Source organism: Eptatretus burgeri, chromosome 7 (genome assembly GCF_056783735.1).
Source record: "Eptatretus burgeri isolate ZD-2024b chromosome 7, Ebu_testis_v1, whole genome shotgun sequence".
In the NCBI taxonomy this organism is placed as follows: Eukaryota; Metazoa; Chordata; class Myxini; order Myxiniformes; family Myxinidae; genus Eptatretus; species Eptatretus burgeri.
In genome coordinates, this window is record NC_140967.1 from 35,955,188 (window position 1) to 35,975,934 (window position 20,747).

General features: G+C 44.1%; 2 protein-coding genes across 2 annotated transcripts in view; both read right to left on the reverse strand.

Moving 5' to 3' along the window:
- LOC147023041 (ATP-binding cassette sub-family C member 4-like) overlaps nt 1–8,962 on the reverse strand; it is an 83,178-nt gene extending 74,216 nt beyond the window's left edge. The window contains exon 1 of the mRNA XM_085888039.1: nt 8,817–8,962. Within this exon, the coding sequence (XP_085744165.1) occupies nt 8,817–8,890 (74 nt within the window). The 5' untranslated portion in view covers nt 8,891–8,962. The remainder of the gene's footprint in view (nt 1–8,816) is intronic.
- Nucleotides 8,963–10,004: 1,042 nt separating this feature from the next.
- On the reverse strand, nt 10,005–14,525 carry LOC147023042 (general transcription factor II-I repeat domain-containing protein 2A-like). Its single transcript, XM_085890319.1, has 3 exons — nt 13,845–14,525; nt 10,396–10,731; nt 10,005–10,127 (listed from the first exon to the last, which is right to left on the reverse strand). The coding sequence occupies exons 1-3, from the start codon at nt 14,523–14,525 to the stop codon at nt 10,005–10,007; spliced, it is 1,140 nt and encodes a 379-aa protein (XP_085746445.1).
- Between the last annotated feature and the right edge of the window lie 6,222 nt (nt 14,526–20,747).

The following is a 20,747-nucleotide window of genomic DNA, read 5'->3' on the forward strand; positions in this document are numbered from 1 at the left end:
ACACACACACACACACACACACACACACACACACACACACACACACACACACACACACTGCTGGAATTATAGATAGATGCCATGAACAAACCTTGGTACATCACGGGCGATAAAGGTAGGGGTCAAGTTTCATCGGAATTGTGTGTGTGATTTCAGAAAAAAAAAGCAAATACAAGTTTGGGGGGTAATCCCCCTGTAGAAACCCTTAGACCCCAATTTTTTAATGTCGTAATAAACTTTGGTACATCTTGTTGTGGTGAAGATGGTGGTCAAGTTATCAGAATTGTAGGCGTAGTTTTAGGGAAGTAAGCAAATACTTATTTGGGGGTAACCCCCCCCCTTAAATTCCCTTAGAGCCAGATTTTTCTTGTGTCATGAACAAACTTTCGTAGGTCATGGGTGATGAAGGTTGTTGTGAAGTTTCATCAGAATTGTATCATTTGAGAAGAAAGCAAATACCTCTTTGGGGGCAACCCACCCCCCCCCAAACCCCCGTAAACTCCTTCTGACCTCTTTTTAATGCAATCACGGGTGATGAAGGTTGTGGTCAAATTTCATTGAAATCGTATGTGTAGTTTCTGAGAAGTTGCAAGTATTTGTGGACGGACGAACGGACGATACGCCATCCCATAAGCTCCCCAGAACTACTTTGCACGTGAGCTAAAAACCAACCCTGGGAATATTATAACTAACCAACTCCAGTTGGAAGCTGTCCAGGGCTCAGCGACCATCCTGAAGAGAGCCCTCGGCACAAAACTTTGATAACAGAAAATTTCACAGCTTGGTCCATGAAACGTGACCCCTAACTGAAATGAAGGTGGATACTTTGAGCCCACCCTGGGAGAACTCCATTCCACATTCTGAAACCCGCATATGTAGATACCAATCAACGACACACACACACACACACACACACACACACACACACACACACACACACACACACACACACACACACACACACACACACACACACACACACACACGGCTGTTATCGGCAATCAGCAGGTTGTAGTCAGTGTGATTACCAACTGCAGTACGGACTGTATACAACCCAGAAACCTTGAGTAGCTTTCACCGAAAAACGTCACATTCATACAGATGTTTCAGGGATATGATCACAAACATTATTCTTTATAAACAGCTGCGTGTGATGGGTGGAAAAAAAAATTGGCTCGGTAATTTAGAATATACATGAATACGGCAAACGGTTCCAAAATCGGGCATTATCAAATATATTTTGCTTTGAAACTCACAAAGTTACATCTTTCACCTTTGTAAAGCAAATCCGATAACCAATTGCTTTCGAAACAGGTGTGAGGACAAAGGAAAACCTTATAGAACCTCCATAAGATACGGGATGAAACTTTGCCACCGCGGCGCCCGTAACAGGCGTGGCATGTCCACACACACACACACACACACACACACACACACACACACACACACACACACACACACACACACACACACACACACACACACACACACACACACACACACACACACACACACACACGGAGAGCCCATACATATCCAAACCTACCCATATGTACCATGTCCATGTGTGCTGTATCCGTACCTCTACCTTGTAGTAACTGTCCGCTGCACATCCCGATCAGGATACGAACTGCATTGTGCAGCTCGATAGGTGGCTGAAGCACTCAAGCACTCCAACGGAATGTCTGGCTTGGCAAGCGATTACCAATTGCCATCGATACAACAATTCACCCGGAAACGCCCATGCAATGTCCGAATTGAACAAATCAACACTTTTTTCGGAGTCGGAACTGCTGACACTTTCAAATCTGGAGTTTATATCTATTTTTCGTGAAGAAATCGTTGCGGCCAGTTCCAAATCAAAGCATAGTTGAGCAAGTTAAAAAACATGGTGGCTTCAGACCCCAGTGGGGTTACCCAGGAAACACCTTAAGACCCATGACAGCGAGGTGGCCGAGGATCGCCTGATGAAGGATATAATTAAATAAGGCTAATAATTATTTTCAAAAGGGGTGATTTAATTAACCCAAACACCCAATTTTCACTCTTGCACTTGCTTGGAGTTTTTTTTTTTTAGGATGCATGCAAAGCTTCAGACTGCTATGTTTTATGGTTTTGGAGTTATGGGGGACGGACACGCACGCACGCAAACACACACACGAACACACCCTTTTATTAGTATAAGCTATGTAGATATATATATATATATATATATATATATATATATATATATATATATATCTTCAAAAAAGTATGCAAACAAGGTAGGGATGGTCACAAGAAATTATCACATGAAACCATCCCTACATCTTTCTTTGAATACTTATTGATGCAAGACATTCCAGTTTTTCATTTTTAACTGATTTGTAAAAAATTCTAAAAATTGTTTTCACTTTGTCATTATGGGGTATTTTGCGTAGATCGGTGCCAATTTTTTTTAAAATATATTCCATTTTAAATTCAGGGGGTAACAAAAGAATGTGACAACAGTAAAGGGGTGTGAATACTTTCTGAAGACACTGTATATACAAATGTCTCTTTGTGGGTCTGTTCCTTGTGCACAACCACAATGTTAAAACTACAAACGCCATCCTTGGGGTGCAGATAAAACTTTGTGCAAGAAGTCACATGAGCTATGTGGCCGTGGCCTCAAAGGCCTTTTTGAGGTGAAAGTGACCAATATAGCAATGTTTGGCAAACAGGACGACCAATTAGTCTCAAATTAAAAAGGATTTTTTGAGTGCAACACAATTAACCTTTTTAAAATCCATGAAATAATTAAAATCGTGAGATCAACATACACCTTTCCCATCACAAGGGATGGGTAGGCTACGTGTGTGTGTGTGTGTGTGTGTGTGTGTGTGTGTGTGTGTGTGTGTGTGTGTGTGTGTGTGTGTGTGTGTGTGTGTGTGTGTGTGTGTGTACCGTGGAACCCCGACTTTCACAGACCCCACGTATTTGCGGTATATAAAATGTGACCGGCTTCTACTTTTGCGGCCCCAGCGTTTCAGCTATTCGCAGTTTTTGCGGGTGCATAAACCAGCTCCCACCTGCCACACATAAAGCAGCTCTCCACTCTAACTCTAACTCTAACCCAACTACCCTAACCCTAACAGCTACACAAAAACTTGCAGCACTTGGCAAAAGAGCTGTCTATACCCATTTTTTTTTCACTCCAGCACTTTTCACCTCAACGCCATCAGTACCTTCACCTGCATCCGCTTCAGTGCACAAAACACCCTCACCTGCATCCTCTTCAGAGTTCACTGGATTCTAACTCATCATAATCATCATCATCATCATCATCTCATCAAAAGTTATATCGTAGTTTCAATAAAAATTGGAAACAGTGCCTGCTGCTGTTGTTGTTGTTGTTGTTTTATATTTGTAAGCATTTTTAATGAAACTGTAATTATGTGCATTCGTGTTCGGAAGATTTTAAAATTGACGGTGCAGCAGATGCAGGCATTGGTGACGGTGCAGTGGGTGCAGAAAATGGTGATGGTGCAGTGGGTGCAGAAAGTGGTGACTGTGCAGCTGGTGCAGAAAGTGGTGATGTGCAGGAAGTGGTGGTTGTGCAGTGGGTACAGGAAGTGGTGGTGATTCAGTGGGTGCTGGATGTGGTGCGGTGGAGCGGGTGCAGGAAGTGGTGGTGGTGCAGTGGGCGCAGGAAGTGATTGCTGTGCAGCGGGTGTAGGAAGTGGTAAACATGAGGTATGGGAGACAGTTTTTGTGGGTGATGAGATTATTAAAAATGTCGGTTCTTCATTCTGCAGGAAGAATCGTAGATATAGAATTCTGTGTAGTTTTTAAGGAGCAGGAGTTAAGAACATTGAAGGAAGGGTAAACGATATTGCATCGGGTCATGGAAGGAAGAAGTTAACCATGGTACACCGAGGAGCAAATGATTTAGGGAAAGTTTACTCGGAGGTTTTGAAAAATACATGCAGGATATTGGGTAAGCGGCTGAAAACAAAGGGTTGTGAGGTAATGTTTTCTGGGATTCTCCCAAGGTTTAGAAATTGTATAGAAATTATGAGCAGTGACAGACATCAATCAATGGCTGGAAGAATGGTGTGGGGATGAAGGTTTTACATGCAAGAAGCAGTGGGAATCATTTCAGGGACAAAGGGAGTATTTCTGGAATGATGGCCATATGTTAAATAGAAAGGGGGCAGCAAGGTTTGCAGTGGGAATTGAGGAAAGTATTCAGGCTTTTTTTTTAGGTCAGTCGAGGTTGGGGGAAGCTATTAAGGAAGGAACTGATGATGTAATTGTGATGAGTAAGGCCAGGCAGAAAAATAGAATTTCATAAAGGAAAAGGTTAATCATATTCTATACCAATGCCAGGAATTTAAATAATAAGATGGAAGATCTTTAAGCCAAAGTGGATGGCGAGCAGCATGATATAGATGTAGTAAGTAAGACATAGTTTAAGGAGGAGAGGATAAGAAGGCTACAAGGTGCATCAGTGTGATAGGAAGGAGAGAATAAGAGGAGGAGCAATCTGGGTAAAGGACAGCATTGTATCAAGAGAAAGGGGTGACGTTAAAGAAGGAATAAATGTGGAGGATTCTGTGTGGGTAGAGATTAGAGATTGCAAAAAAGTAAGATACTGGTGGGAGGCTTTTATAAGGCTCTGGGTGTGAAGGAAGAGGAGGAAGGAGGAGTACATGAAGAATTCAAAAGGGCATGTGGTCAGGAAAGAGTATTGATTATGGGAGATTTTAACTTGCCAGGGATAGATTGGGTCCAGGAACAGGGAAAGGGCAGAGCGGATGAGGATTTCCTAGTTTTATTCCAAGATTGCTTTTTAACTCAGTTTGTAGATAAGCCCACGAGGGAAGTGCAGTGTTAGAACTCCTTTTAAGTAACGATCCCAAAATGGTGGAGGAGGTGGCGGTCAAGGAGCATTTCAGAGCAAGTGACCATAACATTGTGTGTGCAAAGATTCTGTTATGGGTTAGAGTTGAGGATAGTAGAGTAAGGCTATTAGATTTCAGGAAGGCAAACTTTGAGGGTATGAGGAGAGAGTTGGGTGATGTAGATTGGGAGACTCTAACAGGCCAATGAGCATCAGAGAAATGGGAAACTTTCAAGGACCAAATGTGTAGAGTGCAGAGTAAGTACATTCCATTGAGGTGTAAAACGAGAACCAGAAAGAGACCAGGGTGGTTGAGAAGTGAGATAAGGAATGCTATTAAGGAGAAGCAGAAGGCATTTATTAGGCATAAAATAACAGGACTGGAGTTAGATTTCTATCACTATCGGAGTAAACAGAGGCAAGTTAAGAAAATAACTTGGCAAGGAAAAGAGAGTACGAGAAGGACATGGCTAGGAATATTGAACATAATAGCAAGGCATTCTTTACGTACATCAGGGGTAAAGAACAGGTTAGGACCAGTGTGGGCCCATTGAGGAATAGCACCGGGAGAGTGGTTTGTGAGGAAAGAGAGATGGCAGGCTTATTAAACAGGTATTTTGCTACAACTTTTATACAAGAACAGTCAGGAGAATTGCCAATAGCTGAGAGTATCTATCTATAGACTATAGTTGTTAGCCAAAGTGAGGGCTTGTGGAGTGGCTGGTCGGGTAGCTAATTGGATTGCAAACTAGCTTAGTGATAGGAAGCAAAGAGTGGCTGTGAGCATGAGGAGGTCTTGCTGGGAGGATCGAAGTAGTGGGGTATCTCAGGGATCAGCACTCGGACCATTACTTTTCATTATTTACATCAACGATTTGGATAGCGGATAAAAGAGTAAGCTTTCCAAATTTGCAGATGACACAGAGCTTGGAGGGAAGGTGGATAGCAGAGGGGGTCATGATCAGATTCAGGAAAGTATTGATACTTGCATAGTTTGGGCAAAAGATTGGCAGATGGAATTTAACCTGAGCAAGTGTAAGGTGTTGGGGATGGGAAAGAACAATGAAAATAGAGATTACAGGATGCAAGGGCTAATTTTGAAGCGTGTCACACAGAAGGATTTGGGGGTGGTACAAGTTACGGGAGGTAAGCAGGCAGCTATAGAGAAAATAAATAGGGTTTTAGGTTGTATTCGGAGGGGATCATTAATAAACCAAAAGAGGTGGTGTTAACATTGTGCAGGAGGCCATATGTAGAATATTGTGTGTGGTTTTGTCACGACAACTCAGGAAAGACATAGATGCCATCGGGAGGATTCAGCGTAGGGCTACGCGATTGATTCCAGGCCTAGCTAGACTCAGATACGAGTAGCGGCTGAAGGAGACAGGGCTTTATACACTAGAAAGGAGGCGGTTATGAGGAGATATGATAAGGATGTTTAAGATAATGAAAGGTAGAGATAAAATAAGTGCAAATGAAGTCAACAGAGTAGACAGTGATAGAACCAGGGGCCATAACTTGAGAGTAAGGAAGAGGAGAGTTAAGATGGTAGCAAGACAGGGGACAATTACTCAGAGAGTAGTTAATGCATGGAATGGTCTCCCTGGAAAGGTAGTGGTAGCAGAAAAAGTAGATAAGTTAAAATTAGAATTAGATAGGTACCTGGAAGTTATGGAGATAGAGGGGTATAGGGATGTAGACAGGACTTTTCGGTGGTTTGAGCATTGATGGGTGATAGTGTGCACGTGTATGGAGTGCTGTTGGTGGGGGTCTCATCAAGGGGTGTTGTGTGGTTGTTGTTGTGCATTTTGTTTTTTTAAACCAACCCATGCTACCTCACCTGGGGCAGGGGGGGGGGGAAGAACAAAACAAAACAAAACAAAAAACGTAATTTTTTTTAAAAAAAATTTGCATTTTAAAATTGCCTCCACTACCAAAGGTGAAGGAGGTTATGTTTTCAGCCATCTGTCTGTGTGCAAGATATCTCAAAAAGTTGTGGATGGATCCGGATTAAATTTGGTGGGCAGGAGGTTGGGTGTGTGACAAGGACGAACCGATCAGATTTTGGTGGAGATCTGGATCCGGATGTGGATACGAGAAATATTTAATTTTTAAAGAGATTCTTCAACATTAAGAGATAGTGTCAAAAAACAATACATAGCATGACGTTTCAAAAATGTATTTGGCCCGATATGTTCTCGTGGATCAGACATTGCATGGCGGAAGTAATGCGCTCTCATGAGTGCTCTCGTAGTTTTGATCTTGTGTTGATAAAATAATGTGGCGTTGATGGGGAGCAGGCATGATGAGCTGAATGGCCTCCACCTGTGTCCAAGTTTCTTGTGTTTCCCTTATAAACCACGAACCACACCAGGAACCTAGCCCCCTCCCCCATTGAAACAATTCCCCAACATTCGTGGATTCGTCATTTGCAGTATTTTTCAGGAATGTATCCCCCGCGAATGTCGGGGTCTTACTGTGTAAATACACGTACCAGCGGGGCATGTTTGCATCGTACGTGCAGACATAATAAATACAAGCTTTATAAAAGTCTGAAAACGATGATCGTTCACGAGCGGTATTTGATGATATAGATCGTTTCAGAAGTCAAGGATGAGACAATGTGATAATGTTTGACCAAGTTATAAAAATGATCAACATGATGTGGTACGAGTGACAGGTTATTAGCTGCAAAATGTCGAAAACCCGGTTTCGTTCAACAACTTTCAAAATTTGACCTTTGCATAACCTTTAAAAGGTCACAAAACAATGTTGTGGACATTAAAATAAGGAAACAGGATACGTGCTATAGCTTATTGGAGTTAGTTCGTCGAAGGTGGAAAACCCGGTTCGATTCCCACAACTTTGAAAATTTGACCTTTGTGAACTTTAAAGGTCAAAGGTCAAGGATTATGACCTTTGGTGCAAAACTTCCTCTGGAACATTCCAGGAACAGTATAACGTCATATAGGCTATATGGAATTTCGCACTCCTCGGATTATCCATATTTTGATGAAATCAGTGTAAAAACAAACTTGAAGGGGGCGCCACGGGCAAGGTGTTCGAGATAGAGAAAAATGGTTTCAAGACTTTAGGTGGGGAATGACCTCAAGATTATGCATAAAAAATATTGTCATCCGAGCTCTCAAAGTTTGGGCAGTCGTATGATTTTTATGTCAAAATTCGCAATTTTCTAAGTTCGTGACCTTGGGACGGAAATGAAAAAAAAAATCGAGCTCCGTGGGGCTATGCAGGTGCCATTGGGCTAACCAAATACCGAAACCCCTGCCAGATTCGACAAACCCCCTCGGGGAAGATTCAAATTGAAATTGGCTACCCCCCTAAAAACACGTTTTTGGGGCGTGGCTCCGCCCATAATGAGCGCACCACGCCCATTCTCAGGAAAACACAACTCGATCATGATATAAACCTCCACCAAAATTTTATCAGGATTGGATCAAAACCCATGGATAGGAGCTATGCTCGGGACAGACAGACAGACAGACAGACAGACAGACAGACAGACACCAATAACGAAAATATAGTGATCACTTATTTTTTCGTGAACCAATATTTGATGACGTAGATTGTCGGAGAGATTTATACTCGAGAACACGAGGTTACAATGATATTCAGGCCAAAAGGCAAACTTAAAAATGGTTCATATTCATCAAAATAACTTAAAATCAAACAATGACCAAAAAAAAAAAAGGCAAATCACATGACCCAAAAATGCAATATTTCATGAAGTACCGAAACTATTGCAACAGTTAGAGACAAGTGCTCAGATAAGTAAATAAATTTAAAATCAACTCGAGTAATCAAACTTTGCTATTTGGTCAAAAAAAAAAGTTTTGATTAAAACGAAACAAAAAAACCAGAAGCAATCTTCAAATCGATTTTAGAAGTTCATTGAAAAGGAGGCATCAAAATACGTCAATAAACGACTCACCAAAAGAGAATCTGCGAAAGATAATTGGCATTGGCAAGAGGATTGGGACGTTGAAGCTTTCGAACCGAATCCATGGCGGAGACGTGCGCTGTCCGTCCTGTAGATCTCGACACGAGTCCTCACAACAAAAAAACGATGACCCTCCTCCTCCTCCTCCCCCCCCCGCCCCCCCAAAATGCAAGCCCCTCCCGCTCACCCAAGTTCACCACGCGCTTGTCACAAGAGCGCGCACCTTCCTCTTGCTCCCTCTGCAGGTAAATTGAACCGCCTGGTACCACAAGCCCTTTTCGGGATTCGGGTAAAACAGCAAATATTGAAACGTGTTTCAATAAATTAAGTTAATTTGTTGAAATCGAATTGCAAGGATATCCGTGCAAGTCGTTTTCGGTATGAACACGGCGATGTCGTGCCGTAAAACAGTTAATTTGCGACAGGGCCAAATATCACGGGTCGTCCCGGAACAAAGTCGCCAATGAAATTGCTCCGTGACGCAATGACGTCACGACGCCGGAGCGGACGCCGCAATGACGCCACGACGTCGGAGCGGACGCCGCAATGACGTCACGACGTCGGAGCGGACGCCGCAATGCACGCACCAATGTACGATTTGCCGTTCTTGTTGACGTGGACTTACGAAATCCCGAAATCGAGCGACACCGCTGTTATTATTAATCATTCGCCACAGAGCACAGGAGAAGGCTCATTGCTGTTGTCGGGTTTGTTTGTACAATTATTATCACCCCCGATTTTTAATGGAGCCGCAGAGTTTCCCGCCCTCACAGGAGTACAAAAGCAACACTTCGAAAAAGAAAATTCTTCCTGCTCTCTCAAACACTCCCAATTTCCGAACCGTATCAATTTCCAAGCTGGATCTCGGAGCTGACAGGAACTTACAGAATGGAATTTTGCATCAATATACAAATGTTGACGTAATATTTTTTTTACCTTGACCTATTTTAAGCTCATGACCTAATTAATTATCCACATTTTAACATTTTACGCCATAACTCGATGAAGGTTTTGGCCGATCGGAACAAAATTCCCCTCGACGGGTAGTCCGGAGCAAAGCGCATTTATGCTTCATTTACACTAGGGGTGGGAAACCTTTTTCCTGTCAAGGGCCATTTCGATTTTTAGAACATCCTTCGAGGGCCAAGCAAAATTATTAAACACATATATCGGACTCAGCTAATGCGATGGCTGGAACTGTTTCTCTTTGGCGAGGCGTTTGGTGTCGAGTGGTGGTGATGATGATGCTACTCGCAGCTGGTTTTGCAGGTTTGGGTCAGTCAGTCTTGAGCGGAACTGAGTCTTTGCAAGAGTCAGTTATGAAAAGAACTGCTCACAGCTGTAGGTCGTCCCAAACAGTGATGCAAACTTCAGTGCATGTCTCCTCAGAATGGGGAAATCCTCAGCACGTACATACAGTTTGTAGAACTCGACAAAGGGAGGTTGTTGTACCGAGCTTTGAGCTCGTCATTACTTTTCAGCTCAATGATTTCGTGTTGTAGGTTGTCAGGCACATCAACTGGTTCCATATTAAACGGCCTGGCAAATATGTTCAGTTCCCTTTGTTTACATTTTTCATGTCCTGGAACCTCTCTCCAAATGCCTGGAGGAGTTTTGCACACTCAGCAGCATATTCAGATGTCCCAGCAGGCTTTTGTTCTTGCAGAGTGGGAAAGTGGACAGTGTTTCCCCTTTCCAGTTGCACTTGCCACAGCTTTAGTTTAGCTTCAAATGATTTCACATTTGATTGCAGAGAGCTGAGAAGCTGGTTGGGACCTTGGAGCTTGACGTTCAGCTCTGACAGGTACTTGGTAATGTCCACCATGAAGCCCAAATCACACAGCCACTTGCTATCACTGAGTTCCATGACAGGTTTCCCCTTCATCTCCGTGAACTGTGTACTGTACTGAAATGGAAGATGCTTAGCAGGCAGACACTAAGCGGATGAACAGTCGAGCCGGGCTGTGTTGCACAAGTACGAGCGCGGGCGTACTGTGCCCGCGGCTCCCCTTTATTCCGTATTCGGTACACTCACGAGCCGGCCGACTCCAGCATTACTACGACGCCTCAGGCGGCGCGCACACCTCATATCCCTTGCCGACCCCCACGGCCACTCCTCCCATCATCACGCCCACCATGCATCATCACCATGCCCTTCCCCATAGGCCCGCAGACTCCACCACACTCCTCCCCCCTAAAAGTATGATTAGTAAATGATCAGTATTATAAGAAGCATAGACAACACGAAGGACTTCGTATAATAATCATGGAAATAAAATGAAAATAGCAAAGTATAATAGCACACCACATCATATAATGTGTCGATGCGAGCGAGTGGAGCAGCAAAGGTCAGGTCTGACCGCGTTACCGATATGAAGCAGCAAAATGAGAAGCACAGCAGCATTACGCAGCAAAAACGCCCCCAGGCGGCCCATGCTGACATGACCCTCGCCAAGGTCGTAACGACCTTTCGAGCCAACCTCCCCCGGCACCATCAAACGCCTCCGGCCCACTCCCCCCAGGCAGACCCGACGTAGATAAACATCCCGAGGCCGGAAGCCCGCTATCTGGAAGTCGTGGCGCCAGCCTTAGACCTTGGCCGGGGGCACTGAACAGCGCCGCTGGCTGCATGCATTTAATGCGCCAAAACAACTCACGCACCACAATCAGTTGAGACGCCAACGCCCGTCCCAACGGCCTTGAGCGAACACAGAGAGTTGCGCTCGCAATCAGAGGTGGGGGTAACGCCGACCAGGGCACCAGTCTTGGTTCCGAGTCGATCTCCGAGACCCACACGGCCGCTAGACGGGAGCAACTCCACTTAAACCACACTGCAATCATAGGCTCATTATAAATCATTACGAATAATATTCGAAGCATCGCAAATTCATTTTTCCATACAGCGCGCTTTTTTGATAAAATCCCAGCACATGACAAAGCAATTACCTGCGGCCCGGGACAGTGGACGGCCAACTCAACCTTTTTATTCGCCACCACCGCCCCTGAAGCCCCCACATCACATTGATCATAATCCAACTCCCATTGACTGATCTCTGCCAAATCCACTCTCACACGAGAACTGCTGGCATTTATTTCAACAACATTAAACTGCATCACTAGAGCAAGGAAAAGCACATATGCCATGAACAACAACCCACAACCCGCATCACGAGTCCGCTTCTTGGTTGTCGACTCGATGTTGTGACTCGCGACTCCCTCTAACGCCACGGGCTCACCGTCACCTGTCGAAGCTGCCTGCACCACACCGACGCGCCTTGCCTCACGAACCCTGCCAAAGCGCGGGAACTCATCGCGAACGAAGCGCGGGAACTCATCGCGAGAGCTGATATGGCTCTCGCCGCTCCTGGAGCGCACATCATCGCCGCAGGCAGCAATGAACGGTGGCTCCCGCTGCATCGACGCGGCTCCCGCTGCATCGACGCGGCCCCCGCCGCCAGAGCCTCGCCCTCGGTACTCGACGAAGGTCTCGAAGAGAGCACTGGCACATCTGGAGGCACGAACTGGAACCCGTTCCGACCCAAAAGGGTCCGGCTCGCCGAGCCCGGCTCCTGCTCCGGCTCGCCGGCATCGTCATGCCCCGGCTGCAGGCTGACCTCCAGGTCACTGGGGTCCTGCTGCGGTGCCCCTTCGCTCCCGGTGCGACCGTGCTGCGGTGCCCCTTCGCTCCCGGTGCGACCGTGCTGCGGTGCGCGCCCTCGTTCCGCATCGCTAGGCGCGCGAGCACCCTGCAGCACTTGAGCCATCGCGCGGACTCCGGGCTGCGCGACCTGCGGCACTTGCGCGGTCACCGCGTGGCCCTCGGGATCAGCCGCCATGCTCCAGCTGGAGCTACTCATTACGTCTTGGCCAGCAATAGCGCAGACATCCGTGAGCGTCTGCTCGACAGATGAAGCAGTCGCGACCGCCGAGTCGAATGTGATGTCGGTCAACCGTAGGATGGCTGCTCGCAGACCAGAAATAAAACGATCTCTGAACCGTGCCGGACGCTCCTCCGACGTGAATTCGCACGGCACAGCCTAATGCGATGCGCGGGCAGCACGAGTGGACTCAATTCGACACCCGATCCGTGCCTCGCTCACTTCCCCCCCCCCCCCTGCCACTGATCTTGTCATTTCCGGATCAATTGCAAGCAGGTTTCGACGCGGGACAGAAGGATCGCCTCGCACACCGCCATCTATGACCGCAACAATGGGCGATGACCTTCGGCCCACACACCGTAGACGACCTCGAGAGCCCAGACCGCCGTCCGAGTGATTGCCTTGCCACGCTCGCCCACGACCCGCGCCGCAGACCGTGCGCATGGCCGTGCGTGCCTGGCCCATCGGGATGACCCCTAGACCATCTGCTGTGCCCCGACCATCGAGACCTCGGACATTCTCCAGAGCTTGCGCGACATCCAACGCCGCATTCGAGCCGAAACGCGTATCCTCGACAAAACGAACAGGAAAATGAACCAAACGAACGAACGTTGCCCACTCGACGTGGCCGAAGTCGATTCCGACGAAGGCGGGCACGCGTACGTTTGCCATGCACCGACTCTTTGCCATGTTCGCGCTGGCAAGACCTTTGGCTCCGTAGCTTGGAACCGCACGGGTCATTTGCCGCCCTTACACACGTCGATCCGAAGATCCTCGTTCGCCAACTGTACTGTACTGAAATGGAAGATGCTTAGCAGGCAGACACTAAGCGGATGAACAGTCGAGCTGGGCTGTGTTGCACAAGTACGAGCGCGGGCGTACTGTGCCCGCGGCTCCCCTTTATTCCGTATTCGGTACACTCACGAGCCGGCCGACTCCAGCATTACTACGACGCCTCAGGCGGCGCGCACACCTCATATCCCTTGCCGACCCCCATGGCCACTCCTCCCATCATCACGCCCACCATGCATCATCACCATGCCCTTCCCCATAGGCCCGCAGACTCCACCACAAACTGTTTCACTTCTTCTCTCAGTGAGTAAAACCGTGTGAGCATATTTCCGCGACTCAGCCACCGCACCTCACAGTGGTAAACCAGATCTCCGTACTCTGACTCCAGTTCACTCAGTAGCTCCTTGAACTGGCGGCTGTTCAGCCCTTTGCTTTTGATGACGTTTATGGTGGAAACGACAGTTGTCATCACATTTTTGAGCTTCAGGGACTGTGCACACAGATTCTCTTGGTGTATGATACAGTGGCACACAACTAACTCACTTGGATCGAGACTGAAACAACTCATTTCTTTTTTGACCAATGCAGTCAATCCCTTTTGCGTGCCAACCATGGCTGGGGCTCCATCCGTGGCCAGGCCACTTAACTTGTCAAACTGCAGTTCGAATTTGTTCATAGCCAAAACAACTTGCTCAAACAAATCCTCACCTTTGGTGGTGCCATGCATGGCTTGCAAAGACAGCAACTCCTCACTCGTATCAAACTCAGCTGTAATCCCCCGCACAAAAATGGCTAGTTGGGCGGTGTTTGTTATGTCCGTTGTCTCATCGCAGGCCAGAGAGAAAAAATGGAAATCTCTTGCGGTGTCCTTCAGTGTTTTCTCAATATCTTGTGCCATTTCAGTAATCCGATCTGAGACAGTTCTTCGAGACAAACTGACACTTTGGAACAATTTTACTTTGTCCGGTGCGAGCAGCTCCGCAGCGGCAACAAGGCACTCCTTCACAAATTCTCCTTCTGAATGCGGCATCAGCTTCTTAGCGATTAGCTCACTCACCACAAAACTAGCATGTGTAGTTAAGTGTTGTCTCGGTCAGATTGCGGTCTTATGAAGACTGCTTGTTGAGCACCAAAACTCCACCGAAGAGCATTAACTTTATCCAAGCGTATTTGTCCTTTCAACTCGTCCAGTTTAGCATGTTTCGAGCTGTAATGACGCTCGAGGTTGGACTTTTTCATCACCGAGAGCGCTTCCCGACAAACTAGGCATACTGGCTTGCCTTTTACTTCCACAAAGAAATAATCATTTGCCCATTTCTCTTGGAAAGTGCGACATTCCGCATCTACCTTTCTTTACTTGTTAGTCGCCATGTTTGCATTTACTGAATGAAATGATGACATGAGATTACGCGATCACACATTACGTTACGCACGTGCTGCATTCACTGACCCTGAACGTGAAACAGACAGATGACAGCTGTCCATTTAATTTATTTTTTTAGGAAAAAATAATCGCTGTCTGGAGTTTTTTTTTTGTGTTGTATTTCTGAGGTTGCTTTTGTTTCTTTTTAGCGAACGAAGTGAGCTTCATACTTAACACGTGCACATGAGAGAATAGGAAACAACAACAACAACAACAACAACAACAACAACAACAACAACAACACAATACCCCTGACGATTTGGAATCTGTGTCGTTGGCTATGACCCTTTTGCTTCCGGTTGTTTATAAACGCTGTGCGGTGTATAAACACGATTGGGTTTTATTTCTATCTTGTGAATATTACTTAACGTGTGCACATGAGAGAATAGGAAACAACAACACCAACACAATACCATGGCAATTTGGAATCTGTGTGGTTGGCTATGACCCTTTTGCTTCCGTTTTTTTTTTTTGCTTCTGGTTATTTTTTGTTTCTGGTTTTTGTCATTGGGAATGATGCATGCCGGGAGATAAAGGCATCGTCAGAGACATGAAAGACCCAAATAATATCAGACATGGTGTATATTTCCTCCACTGATTTTAATCAAGTTATCTCCCGCATCATCAAAAAATAATTTTTAATCGTGATTTACATTATTTGATCGCTGATCCCGAATCCAGGCCGAAGTATCCAGAAATTGCCTATACAGTTATGAATAAGTTATAGGTAAAGTCAGAAGCGAATGCAAGAAGAATTCTACGTTCGCTTCTAGTATTAATTTTTTTTTAGATGAGATCCTGTTCTAGGCGGTGTAGTTGTCGTTGTGAAGGTATTGTTGAGGTAATATTTATTTTTTCAAAGCAAAAACACTTTAATTTGATATATTTAAGAAGCGAATGTAAGAAGAATTCTACGCTCGCTTCTAGGCTTTGCCTATTCCATATTATGGATTGCCTCGCGGGCCGGATCAAACGGTCTCGCGATCCGTATACGGCCTGGAGGCCGGAGGTTCCCCACCCCTGATTTACAGCATACATCTCCAGGTTAAAGGTCAAGGTCATACCCCCCTAAGCTTATTAAACCACCATTTAGGTTTTTCTCCAGTTTTTTTTTTTTGTCCCATCTCCAAGAACTTTCAGAATGAAATTTTGCCTTAATAATCGTAATACAAAGTATGCAAGGTTGACATTTTTGACCTTGATCTAATTTGAAAGTCATAACCCAATTGTAGACATTTTAACATTTTTTCATCAAAATTTGACGAAAGTTTGGCCGATCATAACAAAATTGCCCTCTCGAGATCGCACGGAATGAGGTGCATATATGCTTAATTTACATCATACCCCTCCGGGTTACATGTCAAGGTCTTACACCCCTTCGCAGTACGAAACCACCATTCAGATTTTTCTCACTTTTTTTCTGTCAAATTCCGAGCTATATCTCGGATCTGGCTTGTATTTTTGGAATGAAATTTTGCAACAGTAATGGGAATAAAAAGTGTGTCGAGTTGGGATATTATTTTTGACCTTGACCTATTTGAGGTCATGACCCACTTATAGACATTTTCACATTTTTCACCAAAACTCGAGCAAGGTTTTACTGATCAGAACGGAATTGCCCTCTCGAGAATGCTGAGAGCACTGCGCATTTACACTTAATTTCCATCATACCCCTCCAGGTTAAAGGTCAAATGGCACTGAAAAATTAATGTGTTTTTTTTGTCATCACTCAGTTTTTCCACTTGGCCCTTCCAAGATCTCAAAGACTTGGCCTTCCAATATGTTCTTGCATCATAATAATGGACCTGCACTGAAGTTGTGCACCTGATGTTTGATTCGTATCCTTGACCTAATTTTTTTCGGATTGTGACCCAGTTAACAAAAAAACACTTTTTTGATCACTACTGGAATAATTTTCCTCTCATTTTCATGATGTTGAGTTTTATGGACAGATTGTAGATGGGGACACATTTTCTTAATTTACATTCTATCCCTAAATGTTGAAAGTCAAAGTCATATGATGTTCTGAAAATAAATATGGCTACCATTGGATCATGGGCCAAGGGTAAGTTGTGGGGAATCACTAAGGGTAAATTGGATAATGGGCCACGGGTAAGTTGCGAGCGATCACTAAGTTTAAGCATCCCCGGTGGGGGTGGTTTCCCCTTGGTGATTGCAGATATCTAGTTATTATTGCGAATAATACCGTTTTTCTCAATTGCCTAAATACATTTCCTGAAACAATATCCTACGTTACCAAAACAGTTAACACACGTATCAAAACGGTCTTGTAGTTTGCAAACCTTCGAAATCTTTTGCACAATGCAATAATGCTGTCAAATCTGAAAATACACATCTCAAAATCAAATATTCCCATGAAAATAATACAGTTGTCATCAAAGGAAAATCTCACATTATCAAGCATTTCACAACGGTGCAATAAATTCAAAATATAAACATCGGCATGTTTCATCTTTTCATTAATTTTTTATTCATGCTGTTTTTACCTGTTTACTCTTCTTACTTTATTGGGAATTGTGTCATTTGACCTGACATGTTACCCATCAGTGTATATCTTTTTTTTCAGTAGACTTAGCCCCAGATGACCCAGAAATCTTTTGAGAACTTGCACATAAAATCATAATTTGCTATAATTACAACGAAAACAAACTTTTTAACAAAAAGGAATTTTACAGGTATTGAACGTCAGGCCTTTGATTTCTGTAAGGCCACATGCATGTTTTCATCAACATCAAAGAGAATGATTTCTCTGGCCACATGTCAGTCGAAAGCGCTGTGACATGCATCTGCAGTGGTCATGACATGCCTCCTCCATGGCCTGGAGAAGCATTGCCTGCTCATGGGGATTACCGTAATACACTTTCCAACGCCAGAGGGAATAACTCCATAATGGGGTTCACGAAGGGAGAGTTTGGTGGGAGGAACACCACTGAGAAGCATGCATGAGCTTCAAACCACCCTCGGACAAGCGTAGAGTGGTAGAAGCTGACATTGTTACATATAATGACAAGTTTTTCACTTCTCTTCTCTTCTCTTCTCTTCTCTCGACCTTCATACATTGAATTTAGGAACACCAGCAGGTGTGCTGTACTTGTTGTACATACTGGTACCACATCTCCTTTACCTTGTCAGTCAGTGTTCCTCTCATATGGCACTCCACTCGTTTTGTTATATATCAATTTCTCGTTAGGACACGGTCAATAGTTGCCAACTGCAGTAATACTGTTAAATTGGAAATGTACCATTGTCTTGAATGATCTGGTGTTTGTGTACTGTTGTGTTACGTAATTAACAAGACATAATTGGAACTGCAACTTTATAACTGCTGGCAGTGATGACCAGGTACCAAGACGTCCCACTTTTATGAAACCCTGCTTTGATCGGACACCTGACACTGACCAATGACGTTTATTATTAATCAATTGAATTCAGAATAGGATTAAAATAAATTCAATTCAAATCAAAGTTATTAGGAGGAACCTGGATAGGATTCACATTTCACCTGCTACTCCTCCACCCTCATACCCATTCAGGCACAGTTAAATGAGCCTTATTCAAAGAAAATCAAATCAAATCAAAAAATCAAAAAGAAACCAGATCAGAAAATTAATAATTCTGTCTGCCATATCATGTATCCGATCAAGTTGAAATTTAAAACATATATTCCCCATCATGACTTGATCAAAATTTTGAAGTTTCATGTCGATTGGTTAAGCCGTTCCAGAGAGAACAAGCTCAAATGAGCTAAGATCATCGTCCTCTTAATGATGACGTCATAAAACGAATATGACGTCATTGTGATGTATCAGGTTTGCGATAAATTATCTGTGTTAATGCCCGGCTTGATTCCCGCAAACAAAATTCAAATAGCTTGCCTAGTTTCGGAGATAATGGTATCGGTAATTTCCATTAGCGGCGATATTATGACGTCAACTTTTTTTCTAGGAAGAATTTCCAAAATCAGAGGTGATTACTGCCTGCGCGTGGCTTTCTGCATATACATGGCAAGTTTCACGAAGATCCGGTGAAAACTCTGGGTTGTGAAACAAAAAATGTCAAAAAATAGGAATGACATCATAAAAATTGATATGACGTCATAGTGATTTATCGTATGTGCGGTAATTCATCTCTGCTAATGCCCTGTTCGATTCCCGCAAACATAATTCAAAAAGCTTGCCTAGTTTTGGAGATAATTTTTAGGCGATTTCCATTAGCAGAGATATTTTGATGTCATAACTTTTTTTCTAGGAGGAATTTTCAAAATCGGATATGGTTACTGTCTGCACAGGGTATCTTACATATACCTCCCAAGTTTTAGGAAGTTTCGATGAAAACTGTAGCCTGTGAAACAAATGAAACAAAAACCAAAAATGTCAAAAAATAGGAATGACGTCATAAAAATTGATATGACGTCATAGTGATGTATCATATGTGCGGTAATTCATCTCTGCTAATGCCCTGTTCAATTCCCGCAAACAGAATTCAAAAAGTTTGCCTAGTTTCAGAGATAATTTTTAGGCGATTTCCATTACCAGAGATATTTTGACTTCATAACTTTTTTTTCGAGGAGGAATTTTAAAAATCGGAGATGGTTACTGTCTGCGCAGGGTATTTTTACATATATACGCCAAGTTTCAGGAAGTTTTGATGAAAACTGTAGGTTGTGAAACAAAAAGGTCCACAAAAACAACAACGTGAATAAGACTTAGAGATCCTCCACGAGGATCTAAAAATTATTTCATATTTTTCTTCAATCCAGTATGGCTGCCACCCATGTGACCTATCAATTATTCCTGAACAAAATTGTACACCCAAGGCTTGGGGAACATTTGTTTGAGGTTTCCCTTCGATCTGTCCTGCGGTTCTGGAGAAGATTTTTTTTAGTTTTTTGGGGTAAATCAAATATGGCTGCCAAACCATGTGACCTATGACATCATATGTGTGAACATTTGTTCCTCATGTGTAGGCGGTCATCTGTGTCAAGTTTTGCCTCGATTTGTTCAGCCACTTCAGAGAAGATTTTTGAAGGTTTTTTTTGAAAAAACAATATGGCTGCCGAATCACATAACCGATGGCATCATCAAATTTTTTCTGTGGATCATTTTATCCCTCGATGACCCTTAAAATTTTTCATACCGATCAGATGTAGCATTCTACATATGCAATTATGACGTCATAACGAAGGCACCTATGACGTCAATAAAATAAATCACACTTATTCCCCATGAGGAGCACTTGCCATGAGCTAAGTTTCATTTTTTTTCCTTGGTGCTGTTTCAGAGATACAGAGGTCCACAGTTTTTGTTTTTTGTTTTTTTTTGTATACAATGTCGAGACTCGTTTGAGAGCTAACACACAGAATGTACAACAAGGGGAGCAGGAGACAAGAAGGGTGGGAGAAGGAAGGACAAAACAGTGGGGAACAGAGACATGAGGAGAACTGTGGAAGGAAGAGGAATAGGGTGGGGTGGGGTGGACTACACAGGGTAAACAAGATGGACACTACATGGTCTTTCAGGTCCTTACATTGCAGGGACTTTTAGGAAGGGAAGCAGGGAATTTGAAGGAGGTGGATTTGGAGTGGATTAACGGGGGTAGAAAAGATTGTGGCTTGGGATGGGGAAAGACAAGAGATGGTGGTGAACATATGTTTTAAAGATATGGACGGAAGCGTGGGATTGAAGAGAGTGTGGGAGGTTGTTCCCAAGGCGGGAAAAAAGAGGTGTGAAAGAGTGGAGGTGAGCAGTGATTCTTGATTTTGGTAGTTTCACCAGAAGGGGGTTGCTGGTGGAAATTGAGCGCCCTGCG